Raw genomic sequence first — 27,990 nt, 5'->3', positions numbered from 1 at the left:
AATATCATCGGCCATTGAATCTGGAAGATTTGAAAAGATTTCAAACATTAGTGTGACTGGAAAAGCACCAACACACTGCCACATTCAAGTGAGAGTGTTCCAGTGCACTGACTGAAGAGCTTTAACCAGTTACACAGCCTGAATAAATATCACACCATTCACAGCGGGGAGAGACTGTACCCGTGTTCTGTGTGTGGACAAGGCTTCAACTGATTGTCCACCCAAGGGAGAGGCAAGGACACCTGCACCATGGAGAAACCATGGAAATGTGCAGACTGTGGGAAGAGATACAGATACCCCTCTCTGCTGGATGCTCATCGGCGCAACCACACTGGGGAGAGGCCATTCATCTGCTCTGAGTGTGGGGAGGGATTCATTCGGTTCCCCCACCTGCAGACACACAAGCGAGTTCACACTGGAGAGAGACCGTTCACCTGCTCTCAGTGTGGAAAGGGATTCACTGTGTCATCCACTTTGCAGAGACACCAGCGAATTCACACTGGGGAGAGGCCGTTCACCTGCCCTCAGTGTGGGAAGGGATTCAACCAGTTATCCAATCTATGGACACACCAGCAAATTCACACTGGGGAGAGGCCATTCACCTGCTCTCAGTGTGGAAAGGGATTCACTCGGTTATCCGACCTGCAGACACATCAACGCGTTCATACTGGGGAGAGGCCGTACACCTGCTCTCAGTGTGGAAAGGGATTCACCGTGTCATCCACTTTGCAGAGACACCAGCGGATTCACACTGGGGAGAGACCATTCATCTGCTCTCAGTGTGGGAAGAGATTTGCTCAGTCATCCGACCTGCGGACACATCAGCGCATTCACAGCGGGGAGAGGCCGTTCACCTGCTCTCAGTGTGGGAAGGGATTCACTCGGTCATCCGTCCTGCGGACACATCAGCGCATTCACAGCGGGGAGAGGCCGTTTACCTGCTCTCAGTGTGGGAAGGGTTTCGCTCGTTCATCCAACCTGCGGAGACACCAGCGAGTTCACATGGGGAGAGGCCATTCACCTGCTCTCAGTGTGGGAAGGAATTCACTCAGTTATCCCACCTGTTGAGACATCAGTGAGGTTACACTGGGGAGAAACCGTCTGATGCGCGACAATTAAGCACGTGGAACCAAGGCTTCGATATTGAAGGCTTTTATTGTGTAACAATGGAACTACTAACACGAATACACCAGTTCAGACTGAAGGGGTCCTGCCGGAGCAGGGGGTCTTATACCTCGCCACCGGAGGCGGGACCCCACTGGAATGTGCCATGATAACTCTTATAACAGGTAAACACCCTAACCCAACAACATTGTACAACCCCCACAGTAACAACACCCTAGCCCAACAGTAACATAATAACAACCCCCAGTGGTGAACCAACGATGGTTCACCACATTCACCCCTCCTTTAAGAACAAAAGGTGGTGGGGTGCAAGAAAAAACAGGTCATATAAACAGAATTCACAAGTCCAGACGGTCTGGAGGACCGCACCGACGCTGTGATCTCCTCAACACCGGTTGCGAAACCGGAGCAGGTGCTTGTGGTGGCGCTCTTTCCAAAACAACGTCTGGCTGTCCCCTCAAGGACTCCCGGGCCGGCTGGCCCTGGTGAGGCGATGGTGCAGGGGATCCTGGAACCTTTGGTGGTGGTGGTGGTGGTGATGATGGTGGCGCCGATCTCTGAGTCTCAGGCAAGCTGTACATGGGAGTAAAAGTGTTATGCACTGGTCCCGGTGCTGACCGCGCCACGTCTGGGGAAGCAATGAGGAGTAGTGGATTCGTGACTGGGGGAATAGGAGCGACAGGAGTTGCTACGTCCCCTGCGGGCGCCAGGTCTCTAATGGAGACAGTGTCCTCTCGCCCGTCAGGATATGCCACATAGGCATACTGAGGGTTGGCGTGGAGGAGTTGGACCGGTTCGACCAAGGGGTCGGACCTGCGAGCCCTCACATGTCGCCGCAGAAGGACGGGTCCTGGGTACGTCAACCAGGCTGGCAATGAGGTTCCTGAGGACGACTTCCGAGGGAATGAGAACATCCTCTCGTGGGGAGTAGCATTGGTTGCCGTACACAGGAGGGAGCGGATAGAATGGAGTGCATTTGGAAGAACCTCCTGCCAACGGGAGACTGGAAGGCCCCTGGATTTCAGTGCCAGTAGGACAGCCTTCCAGACTGTAGCATTCTCCCTTTCCACCTGTCCGTTACCCCTAGGGTTGTAGCTCGTGGTTCTACTAGAGGCAATCCCGAATGAGAGCAGGAATTGCCTCAAGTCGTTGCTCATGAACGACGAGCCCCTGTCGCTATGCATGTAGCAGGGGTACCTGAACAGGGTAAAAAGCTCACTGAATGCCTTGATGACGGTGGCAGTCGACGTGTCCGCACAGGGGACAACAAACGGAAACCGGGAATACTCGTCTATTATGTTGAGGAAATAGACATTCCGGTCCGTTGAGGGAAGGGGGCCCTTAAAATCCACACTCAGCCTCTCAAAAGGGCGAGTGGCCTTGACCAATTGTGCCCGGTCTGGTCGATAAAAGTGTGGTTTGCATTCTGCGCAAATCCGACAGCTTCTCGTCACTGACCTGACATCCTCCACCGAGTAGGGCAGGTTGCGGGCTTTGACGAAGTGGTAGAGTCTGGTGACTCCAGGATGACACAGATCATTGTGGAGAGCCTTCAAGCGGTCCTCCTGCATGATGGCGCATGTTCCGCGCGAGAGGGCATCCGAGGGCTCATTGAGCTTCCCTGGACGATACATAATATCGTAATTATAGGTGGAGAGCTCAATTCTCCACCGCAAGATCTTATCGTTCTTGATCTTGCCCCTCTGCGTGTTGCTGAACATAAACGCCACGGATCGTTGATCCGTGATCAGGGTGAATCGCTTCCCTGCCAGGTAATGGCGCCAGTGTCTGACTGCTTCCACAATGGCCTGAGCCTCCTTCTCCACCGCTGAGTGCCGAATTTCGGGGCCTTGAAGGGTGCGGGAAAAGAACGCGACGGGCCTGCCTGCCTGGTTTAGTGTGGCGGCTAGGGCGAAATCAGATGCATCACTCTCCACCTGGAAAGGGATGGATTCATCCACCGCGTGCATCGTGGCTTTCGAGATGTCGCTTTTCAAAGCCTTGAAGGCCAATTGGGCCTCCGGCGTAAGTGGGAAGGTCGTGGACTTAATGAGCGGACGAGCTTTGTCCGCGTAGTTGGGGACCCACTGTGCATAATACGAAAAGAACCCGAGGCATCTCCTCAGTGCTTTCGTGCTAGCGGGCAAGGGAAGTTCAGTAAGTGGGCGCATACGGTCTGGATCAGGGCCAATGACCCCGTTTTCCACCACGTATCCGAGGATGGCTAACCTACGCGTACGGAATACGCACTTCTCCCTGTTATAGGTCAGATTCAGGCGAGATGCAGTGCGCAGAAAGTGTTGGAGATTCGTGTCGTGGTCCTGCTGGTCATGGCCGCAGATGGTGACGTTATCCAGGTACGGGAAGGTAGCCCGCAACCCGTTCTGGTCCACCATTCGGTCCATAGCACGCTGGAAGACCGAGACCCCATTGGTGACACCAAATGGAACCCTGAGGAATTGGTATAGACGACCATCCGCCTCAAAAGCCGTATATTGTCGGTCCTCTGGGCGGATGGGGAGTTGATGGTAGGCGGACTTAAGGTCTATGGTAGAAAACACTCGGTACTGCGCAATCTGATTGACCATATCAGAAATGCGCGGGAGAGGATACGCATCCAGCTGCGTATAATGATTAATGGTCTGACTATAGTCGATGACCATCCGAGGTTTGTTCCCGCTTTTGACTACCACGACCTGCGCTCTCCACGGACTAGCACTGGCCTGTATGATCCCTTCCCTGAGGAGCCGCTGAACCTCAGATCTAATAAAGATCCGGTCCTCAGCGCTGTAACGCCTACTTTTAGTAGTGATGGGCTTGCAGCCAGGTACCAGCTTTTTAAAAAGGGATGGTGTAGTGATTTTCAGGGTGGATAGATTGCATGCGGGGCGCTTTGGGCAATTTGGAGGCTGCGGCTGATTCCCTACTGCCAGTGAAGGGAGTGGCCCACCGTACTGTAGGATCACACTCTTCATGTGGACCATAAAGTTTAGTCCGAGGAGAATTGGCGCGCAAAGGTGAGGTAACACAAGGAGCCTGTATTGCTCGTAAATTGTGCCCTGTACCTCAAGAGTTACCATACATCGTCCTTGGATCGGTACAGACCGGGACCGTGATGCCATGGAAATTGTCTGCTTGGCAGGGAGAACCCGGAGTCCACATCTTTTAGCAGTTTCAGGGTGTATGAAACTTTCGGTGCTCCCACTGTCAAACAGACAATTCACAGTTCGACCACTAACCTTTATATCCATCATGGAATTTTCAAGTCTGTAGTGCCTGGTCTGGTCCAGGGAGATCGACGCCACCGTTGGCCCCTGGGCGTCACTGCATGCTGCCGATGTGGATGCTGAGGACCCCTGCTGGTCGCTCCTAGTCGTCGTGGACCATGATGGCCGCCCCCATGAATCGCACGTGGGCGAGGGCGCCAAGCGCAGCGACTCCTGGTGGTCTTCCTCCTCCTCCGTCAGCCACGATGGCGCCGTCCTGGGATCGCACGTGGTCGGACCTCGTGGGTACTGCGACGCCGAATGAGATTGTCTCCGTTCTGGAGGGTTACAAGCTGCACTGCCGTTTTTAGGCTTGGACCTGCAGACTTTGCCGTAGTGGCCTTTTTTACCGCACTGGCTGCAGATTGCCGTTCTTGCCGGACACTGTTGCCGTGGATGCTTGGCCCCACCACAAAAATAGCATCGCTGGCCACCTGGAGCTGCCGCCGTCGTCGGATCGATCTGGGAGCGCGGGTTAGCGGGGCGAGGAGGGAGCTGAGCTTGCTCCAGCCACGTTGACTGCACGTGGTCCTCGGGGTACAGCGCCAAGCTCTTCGACGCCGCTTCCAGCATCACGGCCATCTCCATTGCTTGGGTCAAGTCGAGTTTCCTCTTTTCCAGCAATTTAAGCCTGATGTACGAGGACCCTACCCCTGCTACGAACGCGTCTCGGGCGAGGTCGTACATATATTGTTCGGCTGATACGTCTTTACAATCGCAGCCCCTGGCAAGCTGCAGGAGCTCATTGGCGTAGTCCTCCATGGTTTCGCCCGACTGCTGACGTCGTGTAGCGAGGAGGTAACGAGCATGTGTCTCATTGGGTGGCTTCGTGTATCTTTTTTTTAGGAGCTCGACGGCACCCGGGTAAGTGGGAGCTGCACGAATGGCGAGATAAATCGTGTCGCTTACCCTTGCGTGGAGGACCTGGAGTTTATCACTGTCTGTAGTGATAGCTACCGAGGCTGCCAGGTAGTCCTCGAAGCACTTCCACCAATGGTCGAATGTGTTAGCGGCACCGACCGCACGTGGGTCCAGTGTCAGACGATCCGGTTTTAAGATCTGTTCCATACTCTTTTTTTTTTGTACAGCTGTGAGTTTTCTGTTACACAATAAAATTGATGCGCGACAATTAAGCACGTGGAACCAAGGCTTCGATATTGAAGGCTTTTATTGTGTAACAATGGAACTACTAACACGAATACACCAGTTCAGACTGAAGGGGTCCTGCCGGAGCAGGGGGTCTTATACCTCGCCACCGGAGGCGAGACCCCACTGGAATGTGCCATGATAACTCTTATAACAGGTAAACACCCTAACCCAACAACATTGTACAACCCCCACAGTAACAACACCCTAGCCCAACAGTAACATAATAACAACCCCCAGTGGTGAACCAACGATGGTTCACCACACCGTCCACCTGCTCAGTGTATAAAAAGGGTTCAGAATTTCATCACAGCTGCTGAGACACCAACAAGTTCACAGGGGTTGGATTCTGCTGTTATTGTTTCTGCTCTCAATTACATCCAGGACTGCATTTTGTTCATTCTCACAGTTAGTCAATGCGGAGGGTCGGAGGGTTTCTTTCTGCTGGACTGGCCGGTCTCACACCTTTGCCTCCAGTGGGCTGATGCTCTTTGAGTCTTGTTGCGAATACCTGGTTTTAAATTTCGCAAGGATCACAGAGTGACAGGGTGTGAGGAAGTTCAGAGATATTTAGTCAGCATTTCTGTTTGAAACTCCCCCAGAAGCCCATCCAATTTCCTTTGTAATTGTTTATTGTCTCCACTTCACCCTCGTAGGCAGCGAGTTCCAGGTCATTACCATTCATTCCATCAAAATATTCTTCCTCCCATTCCCCCCGCCCCGCATCTCTGACCCAAAACCATAAATCTGTGACCCCCCTCGTCCTTGTCTCATCAGCTAATGAGAACAGCTTTTCTTTGTCCACCTTATCTAAACCTGTCAGAATCTTGTCCACCTCTATCAAATCTCCCCTCAGCCTCCTTTGCTCCAAGGGGAACAACCCCAGCCTGACATCGACAATAAAGGACAAACTAACAGAATATGTTAATACCTGAAATCAAATGGGAATGTTTAATTTCTGTTTTGAAGATATTGTGAATATATTGTCCTGGACAATAAAGAAATTGGAATAACTCACCTTGGGTGTGGTTGAATGGAATATATCAATCTGGTATCCACCTACAGTCCAGTGAAAGTCTGGAATGTGTAGCTGGAAATCCCTCCCTAACAGCACTGTGGGTGTACGTACACCTCAGGCATTGTAGCAGTTCAGGAAGGCAGTTTTGGCGCTGATCGTGGCCGAGGCAGCTACATACAGCCACATATTCTGTTATAATTGAAGGACAGCAGATTGAATGTGAGGCATTATGGGACTGGACTATCTTGACCACATTCCTGTGACTGCTCAGTTTCTGCAATCAAGGACCATTAAAGCTGCTTAGCAGGGCCCCAACAGAGGACCTGGTGAGAATATTTATTCAGAATGAGTTAGAATTAATCTTATTCCAGGACCGGCTGGTGTTCAGCGGCTGAGATTCCCGAATCTGTGAAGAGGAGGTCTGACCAATCAACAAACAGTGGCAGATAGTTGGTTAAGAAGTTAAAAAGCGTTCTCAGGCATTGTTTAAATTATTTTATCCCAAATTTGTGATAAGACCTGTGAGGGACTTGTGACCCGTTAGTCGGTGCAGTAACAGTATACTCCAAATAGCACTGGACTGAAAAGCAGACCTCAGAGTAGATTCTAATGGTTATAAACTGACCCAAGCATGGCCAGTGAAAAAATCAGAGCTCGAGTGAGGACTGGACAGGTCTCTTACCTGCTGTTTGGAAACTAAGAACAAGAAACTTATCGATAAAATTATTAGAGAAAACAGCCAATGTTTCGAGTCTGGAAGACACTTCATAACAGCTCTTATAAAGGGTCATCCATACCTGAAACATTGGCTCTATTCTCTCTCCACAGATACTGTCAGACCTGCTGAGCTTTTCCAGCATTTTCTGTTGTTGTTTCAGATTCCAGCATCCGCAGTATTTTACTTTTATGATAAAATGATTCGTTCTGATTGGAATCCCCACGACCCTCCCGCAAAACAGAGGGAGTGGTGGCAAAAGGGGAAAAAGGATAAGGATGATAAAGTCTGGGTTCTGATTCTCGAAGCCCATGTAGAATAAACAAAATGAGTGAATCAGTTTATAAAGAACAGAAGTTATCCATCTCTAAAAAAACTGATCAAATAAAAATAATTAAGTTATGGAATATAACAAAAAAATTCAGAGATGAAGTTTACAATCTCGTTTGTTTTGATTTTTATACTTGTGTAAAGTGGTATTATTGTGGACCAATTTTTTCTGCTCACTCCCCATCCCTTCAGGTTCTGTAGAAAAGTGAACCCTTTCAGCAGACAGTTCATTTGTTTTCAAATCATCTGAAACTCGTGTCTATTTTAGTTTATAATGGAAGATTTATGGGAATTGGCTAAGATGGGCTTTCGGCACTTTTAAAGTATAAAAAAGTGGTCTTGAGAAGGCAATTTGGTAGAGAGAGGTGGAGGGAGAGATGTTTACAGAGAGGTGTTGAGAGCTGTTGGTTTTACAAGTTATCCACGTTTTTGGAGCAGTCACTTCATGTCCTGGTCTGAGAGGGATGGAGGGAAGTCTGTTCAATTGTTAAAGTTAAACTTTCTCTGTTAACTGTTAATCGACACTCAGTTTTTATCTTTCTGACTTGTTACATTTTTAATGATTTATAAACTTTCTGAATTCACCATTTAAAGTGTTCTTTCTTGCCACATGGTTAAGACACTGGAACCTGGTGTGATTTACGATGAGGGAGATTATTGTAAACAAGAGAACCCCCATAAATCTTAGTTCAAATAAATCAAAGTTCTTACAAATGGAATGCAATCTATTATTACGAGAGAAATTGAACACAGGAGTAAAGATGTTATGCTTCAGTTATGATGTGGAGATGCCGGCGTTGGACTGGGGTAAACACAGTAAGAAGTTTAATAACACTAGGTTAAAGTCCAACAGGTTTATTTGGTAGCAAATATGTTTACTACCAAATAAATCTGTTGGACTTTAACCTCGTGTTGTTAAACTTCTTACTATGCTTCAGTTATACAGGGCGCTGCTGAGACTGCATCTTGAACACTGGGTGCAGCTTTGTCTCCTTTTTAAGAAATGATACAAATGCATTGAAAGTGGTTCAGAGGAGGTTTAATAGATTGCTTCCCAGTTCTTGACCCTCACAGGATAAATTTTGTCCGATTTTCCTTGTCTTCACCTCTGACAAAGAGTAATCCTGACTCGAGATGTTGTCTCTATTCTCTCTCGACAGATGCTGTCAGACTTGCTGAGATTGTCCAGCATTTTCTGTTTTTGTTTCAGATTCCAAAAACAGCAGAATTTTGCCTTTATACTAATTCTTGTTGGATAAGGGCATCAAAAGTATCGGGTATAGCACGAGAACGCAACACAAAAAGATCAGCCATGATCTAAATAAATGGTGGAGCCGACTCAAAGGGCCAAATGGCCGACTTCTGCTCCGATGTCGAATGTTGGTCACAAATTCCTGAGAATTATGAAACAAGGCTGGAAGATTCGCCTTGCTTGTGTTCGGAAAATGTCCAGGAGAACCATCACTGTGAAGGACAGTTCTGGGATTAAAGGTTGTCAGACTGGAAAAGGAAAACAATGGAAATAAACCCTTGGGGAGGAAAGAATCACTTTGGGCTGGTTTTTGGAGAAAGTGTGTCAACATTCCAAGGCAGAGTAAAATATATCCATTGAGTGGATATTTAATGGTGTTAAGAGTAAAAGGGCAAAGTTTAATTTTACAGTTTAAGGGCTATGTTCCCTATAAAAAAGTGTTTAATCATTGTTGCTTCCAGTTTGTTGGAGTAAACATCAGAAAACTTGAAGTTTTGTCGTGTGATTCTTTAATTTGTTTACTGGGTTTAGAATTCATTTTTTAAAAATTGTTGATCATCAGAGATCCTAACATTTCATTTAAAGCCACACGTTTCGACTTCCCATTTGAGCCTGGGGCACCTTTCTGTCTCTCTGTTGCTCGTGTTAATGACAGCCAGGCGACGGAGCTGAGGGCTGAATTTAGCTGAGAATAATGGGGCCTGCGCCCCAGTTGGGAAACTGCCATGGGCGTCGCACTAATAGAGAGACAGGAAGGTGCTGGAGGACTGAGTGGGAAATGGGCCTCCAACCAATTGTTATATCAGTCACTCAAAGCTAAAGAGAAACCCGTCTCTTTAAATACAGATACAGGGAAGAGGCTGCACTGAAATCTGCCCTTCAAACCTGCACAAAAGCAGGAGGCTGAGATTGACAGGCTGCAGGAGTCCATTCAGCCCATCATGTCCCTGCAATCCCTTTGAAAGGACTCTCTGATTTATCCAACTGCTCTGTTCTTTCCCCACAGCCCTGCAAATTCTTCCCTTTCAAGTCTTTACCCTTTGGAAAGATTCCATTGAATCTTTCAAGCAGATCAGAACAACTCGCTTGTACCCCTCAAGTGACCCAACTGAACTTTGTTTCCTCATCCTTACATACACTTTCTTTTTCCTCTTGACAAGACATTCAATCTCTTTTGTGAACCATGGTTCCCTCACTCGGCCATTTCCTCCCTGCCTGATAGGGACATACCTATCAAGGACACTCAGTGTTTGTTCCTTGAACAAGCTCCACTTTTCATTTGTGCCTTTCCCTGACAGTTTCTGTTCCCATCTTATGCTCCCTAATTCCTGCCTAATTACCTCTCCCCCAATTATAAACCTTGCCCTGCTGCATGGCCCTATCCCTCTCCATTGCAATAATGAAAGACATCGAATTGTGGTCACTATCTCCAAAGTGCTCTCCCACAAACAAATCTAACACTTGGCCCGGTTCACTACCCAGTACCAAGTCCAATGTGGCCCCACCTCTTGTCGGCTTATCCACATATTGTGTCAGGAAACCCTCCTGCACACACTGTACAAAAACTGCCCCATCCGAACTATTCGACCTATAAAGGTTCCAATCAATATTTGTGTTGAATGTTCCCTCCACCCACATTATCTGTACCTTTAAGACCTGGCTGGCTGTAGAGATTTGCATTCTAATTAGTATTCTGTAACTTGATGTTGTGTCTCTGTGCACTGTTGGAGAACAGATTTTCACTCCATCTGACGAAGGGGCAGCGCTCCGAAAGCTTATGGTATTTGCTACCAAATAAACCTGTTGGACTTTAACCTGGTGTTGTGAGACTTCTTACTGTGCTTACCCCAGTCCAACGCCGGCATCTCCACATCAGGGGAACATTAAACACAGGTTAAAGAGATGTGTATTGTCTCCAGACAGAACAGCTAGTGAAATTCTGCAAGTCCAGGAGGCAAGCTGTGCGGGTTACTGATAATGTGACATAAATCCAACATCCCGGTTTAGGCCGTCCTCATGTGTGCGGAACTTGGCTATCAGTTTCTGCTCAGCGACTCTGCGCTGTCGTGTGTTGTGAAGGCCGCCTTGGAGAATGCTTACCTGAAGACTCCAGGACAGGAAGCAGTGAGCATGGATCTGTCAATCAGCCTCAATCAGCACCTTCAGGAGAACTGGGAGAGTGAATATTAGATACAGTAGAATGAGAATGGAGGGAGAGTGTGTGAGATGGAGATTTACAGCTTTTGGGGAATGAGAGAGGAAAGAATTGACAGTGATGATTTTTGCAAACTCCTTTGCAAGATATCAAACGAGGACGATTTACAGCCAGAAACCTCAAACCTAATGTCATGTTAAGATCTGACAGAGTCACAGGATTAATCGGGAACTGAATATTATTTGCTTTCAATCTAAAAGGATAAATCTTGTATCTGTTCTGTCTGCTTCAGAAGGCTTTAAACATCAGTGTGACTGGAAAAGCACTGAGATACCCACACAGTAGTGAGTGTTCCAATGCACTGACTGTGGAAAAAGCTTTAACTAGTTATACAGCCTGAAAAAACATCAGACCATTCACAGTGGGGTGATACCTTTTGCATTCTGCGCATGGACAAATTTTCAACTCATCATCACTCATTCAGAAGGACACCACAACATGGAAAAACTGTGGAAATGTGGGGACTGTAGGAAAGGATTCCAGTTCCCATCTGCGCTTGAAGTCCATCGACGCAGTCACACTGGGGAGAAGCCATTCATCTGTTCTCAGTGTGAAATGGGATTCAGTCATTTCTCCAGCCGGCAGAAGCACCAGCGAATTCACATTGGGGAGAAGCCATTCACCTGCTCTGAGTGTGGGAAGGGATTCACTCGGTTAACCAGGCTTCGGAGACATAATGTCACTCACGCTAGTGAGAGGCCCTTTCAATGCTGACTGTGGGAGGGATTTTGAAAGCTCTGTCACTGTTGGTTCACCAGCGTATTCATTCTGAGGAGAGACCATTCTGCTGCTCTCAGTGTGGGAAGGGATTCGCTGAGTTATCTAATCTGCTGAGACAAAATCACTCACAGCAATGAGAGGCCCACTAAATGCTCTGACTTTGGGAGTGGCTTCAAAACTTCTTCGGTGTTGATGTCCCACCAGCGCATTCACACTGAGGAGAGACCATTCAGCTGCCCTCACTGCACAAAGAGGTTTAGATCATCATCCAAGCTACGGATATACCAGCGAGTTCACACCGGCGAGAGGCCGTTCACCTGCTCTCAGTGTGAGAAGGGATTCAATGATTCAACCTACCTGCAGAGACACCTTCAAGTCCACACTGAGGAGAGGCCATTCTCCTGCTCTCAGTGTGGGAAGGGATTTTGTGATGCATCCCACCCGCGGACACACCAGCGAGTTCACAAGTGATTCCAGGGGTTGGATTCTGCTGTTATTGTTGCTGTTAATCACATTCAGGACTGAACTATTTTCAGGGCTGTCCCCTTTGAGTGCCCAGACAAAGAATTTTGGAGTTTTCCAAACATCCTTATTTCAAGCTACAGCTAATAATCTGGTAGTCCAGCTGGTGGGCCACCAGAGGGGCCTGAATAATACATTACACAGACAGTTATAGAACATAGAACAGTACAGCACAGAACAGGCCCTTCGGCCCACGATGTTGTGCCGAGCTTTATCTGAAACCAAGATCAAGCTATCCCACTCCCTATCCTCCTGGTGTGCTCCATGTGCCTATCCAATAACCGCTTAAATGTTCCTAAAGTGTCTGACTCCACTATCACTGCAGGCAGTCCATTCCACACCCCAACCACTCTCTGTGTAAAGAACCTACCTCTGATATCCTTCCTATATCTCCCACCACGAACCCTATAGTTATGCCCCCTTGTAATAGCTCCATCCACCCGAGGAAATAGTCTTTGAACGTTCACTCTATCTATCCCCTTCATCATTTTATAAACCTCTAATAAGTCTCCCCTCAGCCTCCTTCGCTCCAGAGAGAACATTCCTAGCTCCCTCAACCTTTCCTCATAAGATCTACCCTCCAAACCAGGCAGCATCCTGGTAAATCTCCTCTGCACTCTTTCCAGCGCTTCCACATCCTTCTTATAGTGAGGTGACCAGAACTGCACACAATATTTGAAATGTGGTCTCACCAAGGTCCTGTACAGTTGCAGCATAATCCCACGGCTCTTAAACTCCAACCCCCTGTTAATAAAAGCTAACACACTATAGGCCTTCTTCACAGCTCTATCCACTCTTATACTTTCAGATCCAGTCACAAGGAATTAGCAAATACCAATCAAATCTGTATATTTGTTCAGAAATTATCCATCTCCACTCAACTAATAGTTAGGATTACATCATGTGTGAGTATAGCTGTCCAATTACCATTTGTGCACATTTCTGGGATCCTTTGTATGGTTTGCTTCAGTTAAAAGACTTAATTTGAAGATATTCCTGTCTCTGTAACTACTTAGGCTGAGCTTTAAAGCGAACTTGGTCACATTTTAAAACTCAGCTGGGAATTCTGGGATGAGTTTAGAAATTGACTGCATTCTTTGAAAATACAATGTCAGCAGAAACAATGCTTTTCATCAACAAAATTTTTCACGGCCACAGCTGCCAATTGTTTATGGAATTTAGGGACACAGTTTGTACCAGCAATTTCAATAACAGGTAAGAATTCATATATTGCAGGAACAGTTATCTGTTTAGTTTGTTCAGCCCAGTGTGAGGTTTGAGTTCAGAGTCTGTACAGGGCCTGGCTGTGAAGTCAGTCTCCAACATTTCTCTCTCTCTCCACTTCTGTCGTATTAATTTTAAGTTTTATTCAAGAAAGAAAATCATCTTAAATTCGTACCAAGTGCTACCCATGTCTATTCTGAGGAATGAATGGACCCCGACAGAAGCTGATGCTGTGCAAGGTTTGGATCGAATCTGTATCAGGACGAGCTTCTGCTGGTCCCTCTCTCTCAAGTAAACATTTTTTTGCTTTCTGTAACGTGTTAATTTTTAAATGATGCTCAATAAAAGGAGTTCAACTTTGGACCAGTGCTGTCTACGTCTGTTCTCAGGAATGAACAGACCCCACAGCATCTACTTAATTATGTCATCGAGCAGGTATTTTCTGTACTTATCTATGAACTTTCAGGCACGAGTACGATAGATAGATGTCTGACCAGTGGTGTATCAAACTCCCTTGCTCATTGTCCCTTGTTCTAATGGGCACCCATAAGCTGCAGCTGCAAATGGTTCAATTGAATTCTTGTGCGCACACTGCATGATTGGAGCCTCCCTTGCAATTCAAAGTTTTGTGGTCCTTGACTATTATCTGGAGGCCGCCTAGTTCTGAGGCATCTGGTTTCTCAGAGCTTCTGTCTTTGAGAACTTAGCAGCTTATGTGATTATTAACCCTTTCAGTTCCCCTTTTGGCCTTTGATGATCACCCAAACAGGCCAACATGATGTTACAAGCATCTCTCCCTTTCTTCTGAACAGCAGGCACTACAAATGGACTTCAGTTCCACACTCAATGTGCAGCTTGGTCAATGAAAGCTGCTGCTTATTAACTAATTGCAGCCACACCCCACAGTACAGTAAACCGTGTTATTGGTCTAAGTGGGCATCATTGATTTCTAATTTGTTTCTTGAGGGTGCTAATCATCGATTGATATCATTTCCCATTGTCTCCAATTTTGTGCAAAACCAGGTAAACTAAACTCAGGGGTCCCATAGTCCCCCTGACTGGCCTTCTGAGGTATCAATTACTTGTGGGACTCTCCCCGTCATGAACGTTTGTTCCTGCTACTTCTGAGAAACATAGAAACATAGAAAAACTACAGCACAAAACAGGCCCTTCGGCCCCACAAGTTGTGCCGAACATATCCCTACCTTTTAGGCCTACCTATAACCCTCCATCCTATTGCTAAGATTAAAGAACACTTTGATATCTCCATTGCCCATTTGTCCAAGATGGGGGAAATATGATGTCGATGTTTTGGACAGGTTGGTCAGAACATTGAATACGAGTTGGGACGTCTTGTTGAAGTTATACAAAACATTGGTACGGCCACACTTGGAATACTGTGTACAGTTCTGGTCACCCGAATATTAGAAAAAATATTATTAAACTAGAAAGCGTGCAGAAAAGATTTACTAGGACGCTCCCGGGACTTGATGGTTTGAGTTATAAGGAGAGGCTGGGTAGACTGGGACTTTTTTTCTGGAGCATAGGAGACTTGGGAGTGATCTTATAGAGATCTATAAAATAATGAGGGGCATAGATCAGCAAGATAAGCAACATCTTTTCCCAAAAGTAGGGGAGTCTAAAACTGGAGGGCATAGGTTTAAAGTGAGGGGGAGAGATACAAAAGCGTCCAGAGGGACAATTTGTTCACACAGAGGGTGGTGAGTGTCTGGAACAAGCTGCCAGAGGTCGTAATAGAGGCGGGTACAATTGTCTTTTAAAAAGCATTTCGACAGTTATGTGGGTAAGGTGGGTATAGAGGGATATGGGCCAAATGTGGGCAAATAGGATTCGCTTAGTGGTTAAAAAAAGGGTGGCATGCATAAGTTGGGCTGAAGGGCCTGTTTCCATGCTGTAAACCTCTGACTCTATGAGGTTATTTGAAGATTACAATTACTCCTCTCTTGTTATTTGGAATGAGTTACTTTACTTTCCTCATAACTTTAAAACACATCTCAGTGCTTGAAAGTGATTGGTCTGCTTGATATAACAGTACACTCAGCTAATGGATATTGTGTGGCTCGGTTTAGCTCAGTTGGCTGGTGAGTGATGCGGAGTGACACCAACAGTGCGGGTTCCATTCCTGTAACGGCTGAGGTTAATCGTGAAGACCCCACCTTCTCAACCTTGCCCCTGGCTTGGGGTGTGGTGATCCTCAGGTCAAATCACCAGTCACCTCTCCCCCTTCAAAGTGGAGAGCAGCCTATGGTCATCTGGGACTACGGAGATTTGACTTTATACTTTTTAATAAAACATAAAGGAACCAAAGAGTTACAAAAGCTTATTACAGAACTCCATTCTAAACTTATTAAATTAAAGATGGTTACACAGTGTGAAATAAAGTGACTTCTCTGGAACATCACAGGTTAAACAGCACTAATTTAATGCACAAGTCTGGATATTTTAACAGTTGTTTTTCTGAGTATGATGGACTTTGGATTTCGAGAACCAAACAGATCATTTTAATTGCGAGGGAGGTCGATAGTTTGGACCAGTAATTGTTCAACCTTATGATAAAGGCAAAATAGTGTGAATGCTGGAATCTGAAACCAAAACAGAAAACAGTGGAAAATCTCAGCAGGTCTGGCAGCATCTGTGGAGAGAGAATAGAGCCAACGTTTCGAGTCCGGATGACTCTTCGTCAGAGCTGTTGTTTAACCTTGACATCTCGCATTGCAGCTTTAAGGCCAAATGTTCTTTCTCCCTTGTCCATTCTGAGTTTGATGCTAAAATCAAGTCATGTGATGAGCTTTTGTCCCAGAATTCAGAAAGAAATCATAGAGGTGACATAAGTAGACTGTGTGTAAACTAAATTAGAATTCATCATTTAATGTTGGTTTCTCTACCTTGAGGCGAAGATTTCCTGGGCGTTTGATGACCCACATAATAACTCTACTGCTGTGTATCAAATATCTCACATTGTGCTTTCTCCTGTTTGAACCATGCAGGAAATTGGAACTGTTTTTGCTAAAACAATGGCTGGTACCCATTTCTTAATTGCAGCATAATTACATGCTCACACACAATCTCCTTGTTGAAATGAGTGTTGTTTTGCCCTCCTGTCTCATCCAGTAACATGAGATTGCTGTTGATGATCTACTAACTCTGAAGTTTCTGGAGATGATAAATCAAACATAGTTCTCAACTTTCTCTTTAAGAGGAGTAATGCAGGTGAACTTTGGGTAGTCGCAAGAGCAGTGTTTCTATAAGATGCCACTTTTTCTTCAATCTGAGCATCCAGACCCGGCCACCAAAAGTAACAATGTGCTCCTTCCTTCATCCAGACTATACCAGGATGTCCTTCATGTATTTGTTCAAGAATTCTCCCATGCAGACTAGGAGGAATGATCACTCAGGTTCCCCACAATAGACACCCACATTGGACAGTCCACTCAAGCTTTCTTGACACACGTGGTTTCAAATCAGGCAGCAAAGGATGTGTTCCAGCTCTCGGTGCTCACTGAGCCTTGATTGCAGTTGAAGAAAGTGGTAAATATCTGGAACCTACTTTTGACGAGGGGGGGTGAAGCAGAGATAATGGAATGTTTCCAAAAGGAAATTGGATGGGCAATTGAGGGAACAAAATCTACAGGGACACGGAGAGAAAACAGTGCAACGGGTTGATTAGAGAGAGCCAGCATGGACTCAATGGGCTGAATGGCCCCATTCCCAATCTTAATGCCTAATCTAAAGAGAGAAATTTCAGCTGCTCCAGTCTCTCGAATTCACTGAAGTCCCTCATCCCTGGAGCCATTCTCGTAAATCTCCTCTGCACCCTCTCTAAGAACTTCACATCTTTCCTAAAGTGTGGGGCCCATGTATAAGGTTCCATTCTAGAGGGATAGAATTGAAAAGCAGGGAGGTTCTCTTGAACAGGTTTCGAACCAGGGTTAGACTGCACTGGGACCACTGTCAACATTTGTGATCTCCATTTAGAAAAAGGAAATGGAGGCACTGGAGAAGGAGCAACAAAGATTCACAAGAATAATCCCAGAACTGAGAACATTTAACCCTCAGGAAAGGCTGGGGCTGCTTTTCTCCAGAAAAGAGAAGACTGAAGGGTGACCTGATGGAAGTCTTTAAGGTTATGAAGGGGTTCAATAATCCAACAGGGAGTTCAGTGAGAAACCTCTTTACCCAGCGAGTGGTGAGAATGTGGAACTCACCACCACAGCGAGTGGTGGAGGTGAATGGCATGAATACATTGAAGGGGAAGCTAGATACATACATGAGGGAGCGAGGAATAGAAGGATATGCTGATGGGGGGAGGTGAAGAGGGGTGGGTGGAGGCTCATGTGGAGCATAAATACTGACACCGACCAATTGAGCCGACTGGCCTGGCCCTGTGCTGTAGACTCAATGGAACAGAGACAAATGTATTTATTTTAGATTGACCTGTAGTGGTAGGAAAAACACTATTTACTATCCAGGATAGAATAAATATCCTTCATCAGCTTTTCATAGAATCATAGAATCCTACAGTGCAGAAGGAGGCCATTCGGCCCACCGAGTCTGCAATAACCAGAATCCCACCCAGGCCCCATCTCCACAACCCCATGCATTTCCCCCTGACACTAAGGGTCAATTTAGCACGGCCAATCAACCTAACCTGCACATCTTTGTACTGTGGGAGGAAACCGGAGCATCCGGAGGAAACTCATGCAGACACGGGAGAATGTTATGCTGGATTTGCACAGTGACCCAAGTCAGGAATTGAACCTCAGTCCCTGGCACTGTGAGGCAGCAGTGCTAACCACTGTGCCACCATGCCACCCGCTTTTGTGGATCATTTCAGTGGAAATGTGCTCTCCCGGGTTCGAAGAGCATCAGCCCACTGGTGGGAAAGTCATGAGATGGCCAGTCCAGCAGAAAGAAACCCTCCTATCCTCCCACTTCACCAACTATCAGAATGAACATGATTCAGTCCTGGGTGTGATTAACAGCAGCAATAACAGCAGAATCCAATCCCTGTCATCATTTGTGAATTTGTTGGTGTCTCTGTAGGTGGGATGACCGAGTGAATCCCTTTCCACACACAGAGCAGGTGAATGGCCTCTCCCCAGTGTGAAGTAGCTGGTGTGTCTGTAGATTGCGGAACTCAGTGAATCCCTTTCCACACTCCGAGCATGTAAATGGTTTTTCCCCGGTGTGAACTCGCTGGTGTCTCCGCAGTGCGGATGACCTTCTAAACCTCTTTGTGCAGTGAGAGCAGCTGAACGGTCTCTCCTCAGTGTGAATGCGCTCGTGGTCCAACAGATCCGCAGCACTTTTGAAGCCACTCCCACAGTCAGAGCATTTAAAGGGTCTCTCATTGGTGTGAGAGCCTTTGTGTCTGTGCAGATGGGATGAATGAGTGAATCCCTTCCCACACACTGAGCAGGTGAATGGTCTCTCCCCAGTGTGAACTCGCTGGTGTGCACACAGGTTGGATGATGTTCTAAATCTCTTTGTGCAGTGAGAGCAGCTGAACGGTCTCTCCTCAGTGTGAATGCGCTGGTGGGACATCAGCTCTCCAGAGCTTTTGAAGCCGCTCCCACAGTCAGAACATTTAAAGGGTCTCTCATTGGTGTGAGTGACTTTGTGGCTTAGCAAGCTGGATAAGTGAATATAACTGTTCCCACACACAGAGCATGTGAATGGCCTCTCCCCGGTATGAACTCGCTGGTGTGTCAGTAGGTTGGATAACTGAGTAAATCCTTTCCCACACATACAGCAGGTGAACGGTCTCTCCCCAGTGTGAACTCGCTGGTGGGAAATCAGTTCTCGAGAGCTTTTGAATCTGCTCCCACAGTCAGAGCATTTAAAGGGTCTCTCATTGGTGTGAGTGAGATAGTGGCTCAGCAGGTGGGATAAGCGAGTGAATCCCTTCCCACAGTCAGAACAGGTGAACGGCCTCGCCCCAGTGTGAACTTGCTGGTGTCTCTGCAGGCTGGAGAACTGAGTGAATCCCTTCCCACACTGAGAGCAGGTAAACGTACTCGCCCCAGTGTGAACTCGCTGGTGTCTCTGCAGGCTGGATGACTGAGTGAATCCCTTCCCACATTGAGAGCAGCTGAATGGTCGCTCCCCAGTGTGGCTGCGTCGATGAGTTTCCACTGCAGATGGGTGCCTGAATCCCTTCCCACAGTCTCCACATTTCCACGGTTTCTCCATGGTGCGGGTGTCCTTGTGACTCTCCAGGTTAAATAATCAGTTAAATCTCACACAGAACACGGTTACAGTCTCTCCCGCTGTGAATGCTGCGATGTATTTTCAGGCTGTGTAACTGGTTAAAGCTCTTTCCACACTCAGTGCACTGGAACACTCTCTCTCGGGTGTGTGTGTGTGTCTCAGTGCTTTTCCAGTTGCATTGATGTTGAGAATCTTCTGAAGCAGAAAGAACAGAGAAACATTTCTCCTTCTCGAATCAAATGTCGATAATATTCAGGTCCCGATAAATTGAATGACTCTGTCAGATGTTTATGAGATGTTTGTTTTGAGTTTTTATCTGTAAATCCTCACCTTCTGATATCCTGTAAAAGGAATTTACAGAAGTAATTATTGTAAAAATTGTAAAAATTGATCAGTCAGTACAGGATAGAAATTCAGAACAGACAATTCTAGTTTCTATGGAACATTCTTTCCTATTTCAGTCCCTAGAAGCTGTGAATCTCCATCCCACACACTCTCCCTCCATTCTCACTCTGCTGTATCTAATATTCACCCTCCCAATTCTCCTGAAGGTGCTGATTGAGGCTGATTAACAGATCCATGCTCACTGCTTCCTGTCCTGGAGTGGAAATGCAGGCGTTGGACTGGGGTAAACACAGTGAGAAGTCTCACAACACCAGGTTAAAGTCCAACAGGTCTATTTGGTAGCAAAAGCCACTAGCTTTCGGAGAGCTGCCCCTTCATCAGGTGAGTGGGAGTTCTGTTCACAAACAGGGCATATAAAGACACAAACTCAGTTTACAGAATAATGATTGGAATGTGAGTCTTTACAGGTAATCAAGTCTTAAAGGTACTGACAAGGTGAGTGGAGAGAGGGTTAAGCACAGGTTAAAGAGAAGTGTATTGTCTCCAGACAGGACAGTTAGTGAGATTTTGCAAGCCCAGGCAAGTCGTGGGGGTTACAGATAGTGTGACATGAACCCAAGATCCCGGTTGAGGCCGACCTCATGTGTGTGGAACTTGGCTATCAGTCTCTGCTCAGCGACTCTGCGTTGTCATGTGTCGTGAAGGCCGCCTTGTCCTGTATCCTGTCCTGGAGTGGAGAGGCCGGCTTTGGACTGGGGTAAACACAGTCAGAGTTTTAACAACACCAGGTTAAAGTTCAACAGATTTATTTGGTAGCAAATACCGCAGCGAAAAACTGCACCGACCTCCTCAGAAGACAAACACGGGACACGGTTGACAGAGTACCCTTCGTCGTCCAGTACTTCCCCGGAGCAGAGAAGCTACGGCATCTCCTCCAGAGCCTTCAACATGTCATTGATGAAGACGAACATCTCACCAAGGCCATCCCCACACCCCCACTTCTTGCCTTCAAACAACCGCACAACCTCAAACAGACCATTGTCCGCAGCAAACTACCCAGCCTTTAGGAGAGCAGTGACCACGATACTAGACAACCCTGCCACAACAACCTCTGCAAGACGTGCCGGATCATCGACACGGATGCCATCATCTCACGTGAGAACACCATCTACCGGGTACATGTACCTACTCTTGCAACTCGGCCAATGTTGTCTACCTGATACACTGCAGGAAAGGATGTCCCGAGGCATGGTACATTGGGGAAACCATGCAGACGCTATGACAATGAATGAATGAACACCGCTCGACAATCACCAGGCAAGACTGTTCTCTTCCTGTGGGGAGCACTTCAGCAGTCACGGGCATTCAGCCTCTGATCTTTGGGTAAGCGTTCTCCAAGGCGGCCTTCACGACACACGACAGCGCAGAGTCGCTGAGCAGAAACTGATAGCCAAGTTCCGCACACATGAGGACGGGCTAAACCGGGATCTTGGGTTTATGTCACACTTATGTCACAGTTTTTTTTTAACTGGTCGGTGCAACATCGTGGGCCGAAGGGCCTGTTCTGCGCTGTAATGTTCTATGTTCTATGTTCTATCAGTAACCCCGACAGCTTGCCTCCTGGACTTGCAGAATCTCACTGGCAGTCCTGTCTGGAGACAATACACATCTCTTTAACCTGTGCTTAATGCTCCCTCCACTCACATTATCTGTATCTTTAAGACCTGGTTGGCTGTGGGGATTCGCATTCTAATCAGTATTCTGTCACTTGATTTTGTGTCTCTGTGTGCCCTGTTTGAGAGCAGATTTCCACTCCATCTGATGAAGGAGCAGCAAATTGCATTTGCTACCAAATAAACCTGTTGGACTTTTAGCTGGTGTTTTTAAAACTCTTACTGTGTTTATCCTGCCCTGGACACAGAGAGCTGGAAATCTCCATACAGGCTGCCAGACAGATACATGTCTATCTGACTGGACTAACAATGTGTGGAATGTACAGACTGGATTCACTTCCTTTCCCTTCAGTTGCTGCAAGTCCCCAATTTCCCCCCAGAATGAGAAAAGAAAGGGGGAGAAAAGAAAGTGTTTTACTCACAGAGACTGGAGGAAGTTGGAGTCTGTATTTGAAATATTTACTCCGCTGCTTCAGGGCAGCCACTGACTCAAAGAAGGTTCAATTTTCATTCACACAACACTGGAAGACCACTGGACCAGCGCCCATCCGGTCCTCCAAGCGTTGCCATTGGTCAATCTCCCGCATGTAGACAATGAGGGGGCGGAACCCGAGCCCACGTGGGGGGTGGTGGGCGGGGCTTTGACCGCCAGCTGCGCTGAGCTGGTGTCCAATCCGCAGTGTGCGGCTTCTGTAACCAGTGATATTGCTGCCAATGGGACACTGTGTGCTGGGAACGCCCCTCTGAGTCATTGTGACGGCACAATGGAGCCCTGCCTGAATCACCCAAGAGCAATCACTCTGCTCCACGGTGACGTCTCCGGGTTCAGGCGCGCGGACCTGGGAGCCCCGCCCCCACCCATTGCTCCCTTCCCCCTGCACCTCCTCGAGCCAAGGTTTCCAGGTAACCGGCTGACGGCTCCAGCCAGAGTTAGAAGCCGCTCGGTGATCTCCCCCTCCCCCCGGCCCGGGACTGCGCATGTCCAAGGGAGAGGGGAAGTTGCGCATGTGCGGGGGAGCCCATCCCCTGACTTTCAGCTGAGGTGTTCACCAATGAGAGAAGTTGGATGACCGGAAGGACTCTGGTCCTCCAGCCAATCAGAGCGCGGGCTCTGTGTGAATGAAGATTGAGCTTCAGACAGACTCAAACTTCCTCCAGTCTCTGTGAGTAAAACACTTTCTTTTCTCACCCTTTCCATTTCTTTTCATTCTGGGGGGAAATTGGGAATTTGCAGCAACTGAAGGGCAAGGAATCCAGGGAGGGTGCAGACTCTGGAAAGGTTGGCCCAGGTCTCTCTCTCAAAGACATTGAAATCCTTTGTTCCCTCAGATTGATATTTATTTGTCTGGCTAAAAGGATGGTCTCTTTCCTCTTGTTCACAATTAAAGAGCTGGTTTTCCCCAGAGATGGCAGACATTTAAGGGGACAGTAAAATAATATCGGACAGAGACATGTCTAATGTTGTTATATGGTACAGATTAGATATATTATTTATGGTTCTGTAATAAAACATATTATTTCTCTTCATGTAATATAATGCTGTAACTATGTTATACATTTCCAGTCATAGAGTCATTATAGCGCACAAGTGTTCCATTCGGTAACTCAAATCCATGCTGACTCTCTGTCAAACAATCCAGTCCCATTCCCTCCTTCAGTCTCCCTTTCCCTGAAAGTTTATTTCCTTCAAGTGCCCATCCAGTTTGATTTTTAAATAGACTTGTAATGTGGTACTGTAGCAAGGTTATATTTTTCCAGTCATCACTTCCTCAGAGAATTGTTTAATCTTTGGATTTCTTCTGATCTCGGTGTCCTGGATGGGAAATCGTCAGTTAGGAAAGGTCAATCAGCCTCATTCAGCACCTTCAGGAGAATTGGGAGGGTGAATATTAGATACAGCAGAGTGAGAATGGAGGGAGAGTGTGTGGGATGGAGATTTACAGCTTTTGGGGAATGAGAGAGGAAAGAATGTTCCATAGAAACTAGAATTGTCTGTTCTGAATTTCTATCCTGTACTGACTGTGATGTCTGTTGTGAGTTTGATTTGCAGGATATTAGAAGGGGAAAAATTGCAGACAGAACTTCAGACCCAAAGAGTCACTCAAATCATCAGGACCTGAATATCATCAGCCTTTGAATCCAGAAGGAGAAATGTTTTTCAGTTCTGTCTACTCTTAAAGATTTTAAATATCTGTGTGACATACACACACCTGAGTGAGAGTGTTCCAGTGCACTGCCTGTGGACAGAGCTTTAAACAGTTAAACAGCTTGAAGAAACATTGCACAATTCCCAGTGAATGGAAACATTACACGTGTTCTCTTCTTAGACACAGCTTCAACTTTTTACCCAACATGGAGAGTCAGAAGGGCACCCGCACCATGGAGAAACCATGGAAATGTGGGGACTGTGGGAAGGGATTCAAAGCCCCGTCTGAGCTGGAAACTCATCGCCACAGTCACACTGGGGAGAGACCGTTCACCTGCTATGTGTGTGGGAAGGGATTCGCTCGGTTATACCATCTGGAGACACACGAGCGAGTTCACACCGGGGAGAGACCATTCGCCTGCTCCCAGTGTGGGAAGGGATTCATCGAACCTGCACAAGCACCAGCAACTTCACACTGGGGAGAAGCCATTCACCTGCTCTGAGTGTGGGAAGGGATACAGGAACTCCTCCACTTTGCTGACACACCAGCGAGTTCATACCGGGCAGAAACCATTCACCTGCCCTGTGTGTGGGAAAGGATTCAGTCGGTTTTGCAGACTGCAGTCACACCAGCGACTTCACACTGGGGAGAGGCCATTCACCTGCCCTGAATGTGGGAAGGGATTCACTCAGTTTCCTCATCCGCAGACACACCAGCGGCTTCACACTGGGGAAAGGTTGATCTCCTGCTGTGAATGTGGGAAGGGATTCACTCAGTTATCCCATCTGCAGACACATCAACGAGTTCACACTGGGGAGAGACCCTTCACCTGCTCGGTCTGTGGGAAGGGATTCACTCAGTTACCCCACCTGCAAAAGCACAAGCGAATACACACCGGAGAGAGGCCGTTCCTCTGCTCTGAGTGTGGGAAGGGATTCGCTCAGTTATCAAAATTGCAAATACACCAGCAAGTGCACACAGGGGAGAGGTCATTCGCCTGCTCTGAGTGTGGGAAGGGGTTCACTACATCATCTATCCTGCTGAGTCACCAGCGAGTTCACACTGGGCAGAGACCATTCACCTGCTCTCAGTGTGGGAAGGGATTCACTCAGTTAGCCAACTTGCTGAGTCACCAGCGAATTCACACCGGGGAGAGGCCATTCACCTGCTCAGGATGTGGGAAAGCATTTACTGAGAAATCCAGCCTGCTGAGACACCAGCGAATTCACACCGGGGAGAGGTCGTTCACTTGCTCTCTGTGTGGGAAGGGATTCACTCAATTATCTGACCTGCAGAGACACCAACGAGTTCACAAGTAATTATAGGGGTTGGATTTTGCTGTTATTGCTCCTAACCACATCCAGGACTGAATCTTGTTCATTTGGTGAAGTGGGAAGATCAGAAAGTTTCTATTGGACTTGCCGGACTCATGACTTTGCTTCCAAAGGGCTGATGTTCTTGGAGACTTTTTGTGAATATTTAGTGTCATATTACTCGAGGATTACTGAATGGAAGTGTGTTTGTAAGTTTATAAATATTTAGTTTGCATTTCTGTTTCCAACCCTCTGAAGCATGCCACATTGCCATGGAGATGGGTTGTGGTGGTTACATGGTTCTTTTGTATAATTTATCTGGGTGTTTCACACAGAGGGAAACTATCGAGGTATAAGGGGTAAGTTGGCCGTGTTAGATTGGGAAACTACATCAAAAGGTATGGTGGGAGACAGGCAATCACGAGAATTTAAGGAATCGTTACATATTTACAATCGAGATTCCTTTAAGGAACAAAAATCCAACAGGAAAATTGATGTAACTGTGGCTAACAAGTAAAGTTAAAGATCCCATTAGATCAAAAGAAGAAATTCATAAAGTGGCCAAAACAATAGCAAGCCTGAGGATTGGGAACTTGTTTTAGAATTCAGCAAAGGAGGACCAAGAAACTGAGAAAGAGAAAATAGAATATGAGAACAAACTGGAAAGAAACATAAAAACCGACTGGAAAAGCTCCTATCGGTCTGTGAAAAAGAAAAGATGAGCAAAGATAAATGTGGGTCCATTCCAGGCAGAGACAGGAGAGTTTATAATGGGGAATGAGGAAATGGCAGAGAAACTAAACAATGTGTGTCTGTCTTCATGGAGGAAGATACAGAAATCATCCAAAAACACTGGAGAACCAAGGGAGTAGTGAGCATGAGGAACTGGAAGAGATTAGTATTAGTGAGAAAGTGGTACTGGAGAAATTAATGGAGGTTGAAAGTGAATAAATCCCCAAAAGTTGATGATCTACATCCTAGAGTATTGCAAAAGGTGGCTGTAGAGATAGTGGATACATTGGTGATCATCTTTCCAAATTCTATAGATTCTGGAATGGTTGCTGCAGATTGAAAGGTGGTAAATGTAACCCCACTGTTTAAGGAGGAGGATAGCCATGATGTGGAGATGCCGGCGTTGGACTGGGGTAGACACAGTAAGAAGTCTCAGAACACCAGGTTAAAGTCCAAAAGGTTCATTTGGTAGCACGAGCTTTTGGAGCGCTGCCCCTTCATCAGGTGAGTCCCGATGAAGGGGCAGCGCCCCTCAGCTGATGAAGGGGCAGCGCTCCAAAAGCTCGTGCTACCAAATAAAGCTGTTGAACTGTAACCTGGTTTTCTGAGACTTACTGTAAGCAGAGAGAGAGAAAACGGGGAACCGCAGACCCATTAGCCTGACATCAGTAGGAGGGAAAATGCTACAATTTATGATAAAGGATGTGAACACACCCGAATTAGGAACGGGAGTAGCCACTCGGCCCTTGAGCCTATTCCACCATTCAATACTGATGATTGCTGCGGGGTTTTTTCAGAGACTAAGTATTGCCAAAACTTCAGCTAATGCAAAGACTCGCAAAGTCAGTATCCTGGCTAAAGACGTATGTTTATTTGACCAATGCATGCTGGGAGAGATGGCATTGGGCAGTCTCTCTGATGAGAAGGCCCTGAGCATTCCAATACCTCTCTGAAGTTGCAATACATCCTTCAGGACAATTATACATTTCTGAGTTTGCTTTTCCCGCCTTCCATTAGTTACAAACCAGTCATTATTGTTACAAATCAATAACTGTTAACAGCTGTCATATACCTTAGCCAATTGCATTCTCCCCTCTGACGTCATGGGATTTCATTGGTCCATAGAATCTGGATGCTTCTTCCCTCTGACGCTAAGCTACAGGGTTCAAAGGTGCTGTTCCCACCAACTCCCAATGACATCAATGGTCGAGTTAGACAGTTGATATTCCCATGTTTGAGAAGCAGTTTCCTATCAGTACAAATTGAACAGCTCTGTTCATACTGTGGCTTTGGGAACCCACACTATCCGTAACTTCTGCTGATAAAAATATACACATTCTGTGGTTTCATTGTTCCAAAGAATGTGGTTCATCTCACTCAGCCTTCATCCCATCATGCTCTGCAGCAGCCTGCTTTTGGCTAAAGTGTACAGATCATTTTAAAAATACATCTGAAATACATTTCAAAATCCAAAATACATGTTTCAATCAGGAATACTTGTTCAAATCTCTCTCTTGTTTAAATCTCTTACTGTGGGTATGTGCGTCTTTATGCAGACAGTATCTCTGTTAGTCTGGAAGTCTGATCTTAAGTTAATTCTCTCAGTGCTCATAGTTTTATTATTATTATATTTTTATTATTCGTCTTAAATCGCTGATTATTTGAAATTTCTCTCTCAATGATTTTCTTTGTTGAGATGACTGGCACACGGTCAGGCACTGTGGCTTCTCCCCGCTGGCGTAACTCAATAACTCAATATTTGTTGATTGAATGAGGCTTGCGTGTGGAACGATTCTTCTGAGTTCATTCCCCCTAACAGGCATTAATGGACATTTGAAAGCCAACAAATCTGTTGTTCAAATATGGGACAATTCTGACATAGGAAAAGGTGCTGTGAGCAAGTTACCTTGAAAAAAATGATGCTATTTCAGATAAGGAACAAGCAATCAAAATATGTTCCTGTCTGGAATCAAATAGAAATGATTGATTCCTGTTTTAAAGATTTTCTAAAGCCAA

The 27,990-nt window shown here is 46.5% G+C and overlaps 2 protein-coding genes across 2 annotated transcripts; one reads left to right on the top strand and one right to left on the bottom strand.

Moving 5' to 3' along the window:
• The first annotated feature begins 3 nt into the window (after positions 1–3).
• On the top strand, positions 4–25,248 carry LOC144487757 (uncharacterized). The gene is made up of 3 exons (XM_078205834.1): positions 4–967; positions 11,739–11,758; positions 24,388–25,248. Exons 1-3 carry the CDS (start codon positions 250–252, stop codon positions 25,246–25,248), a joined length of 1,599 nt encoding a protein of 532 aa, XP_078061960.1. The 5' UTR covers positions 4–249.
• LOC144487756 (uncharacterized) lies at positions 14,633–22,369 on the bottom strand. The gene is made up of 4 exons (XM_078205833.1): positions 22,298–22,369; positions 19,316–19,710; positions 18,647–18,784; positions 14,633–14,657 (listed from the first exon to the last, which is right to left on the bottom strand). Exons 1-4 carry the CDS (start codon positions 22,367–22,369, stop codon positions 14,633–14,635), a joined length of 630 nt encoding a protein of 209 aa, XP_078061959.1.
• Positions 25,249–27,990: the final 2,742 nt, after the last annotated feature.

This window comes from Mustelus asterias, unplaced genomic scaffold, assembly GCF_964213995.1.
Source record: "Mustelus asterias unplaced genomic scaffold, sMusAst1.hap1.1 HAP1_SCAFFOLD_1019, whole genome shotgun sequence".
In the NCBI taxonomy this organism is placed as follows: Eukaryota; Metazoa; Chordata; class Chondrichthyes; order Carcharhiniformes; family Triakidae; genus Mustelus; species Mustelus asterias.
The sequence above is the reverse complement of the archived record's forward strand: the minus strand, read 5'-3'. Positions and strand labels throughout refer to the sequence as shown.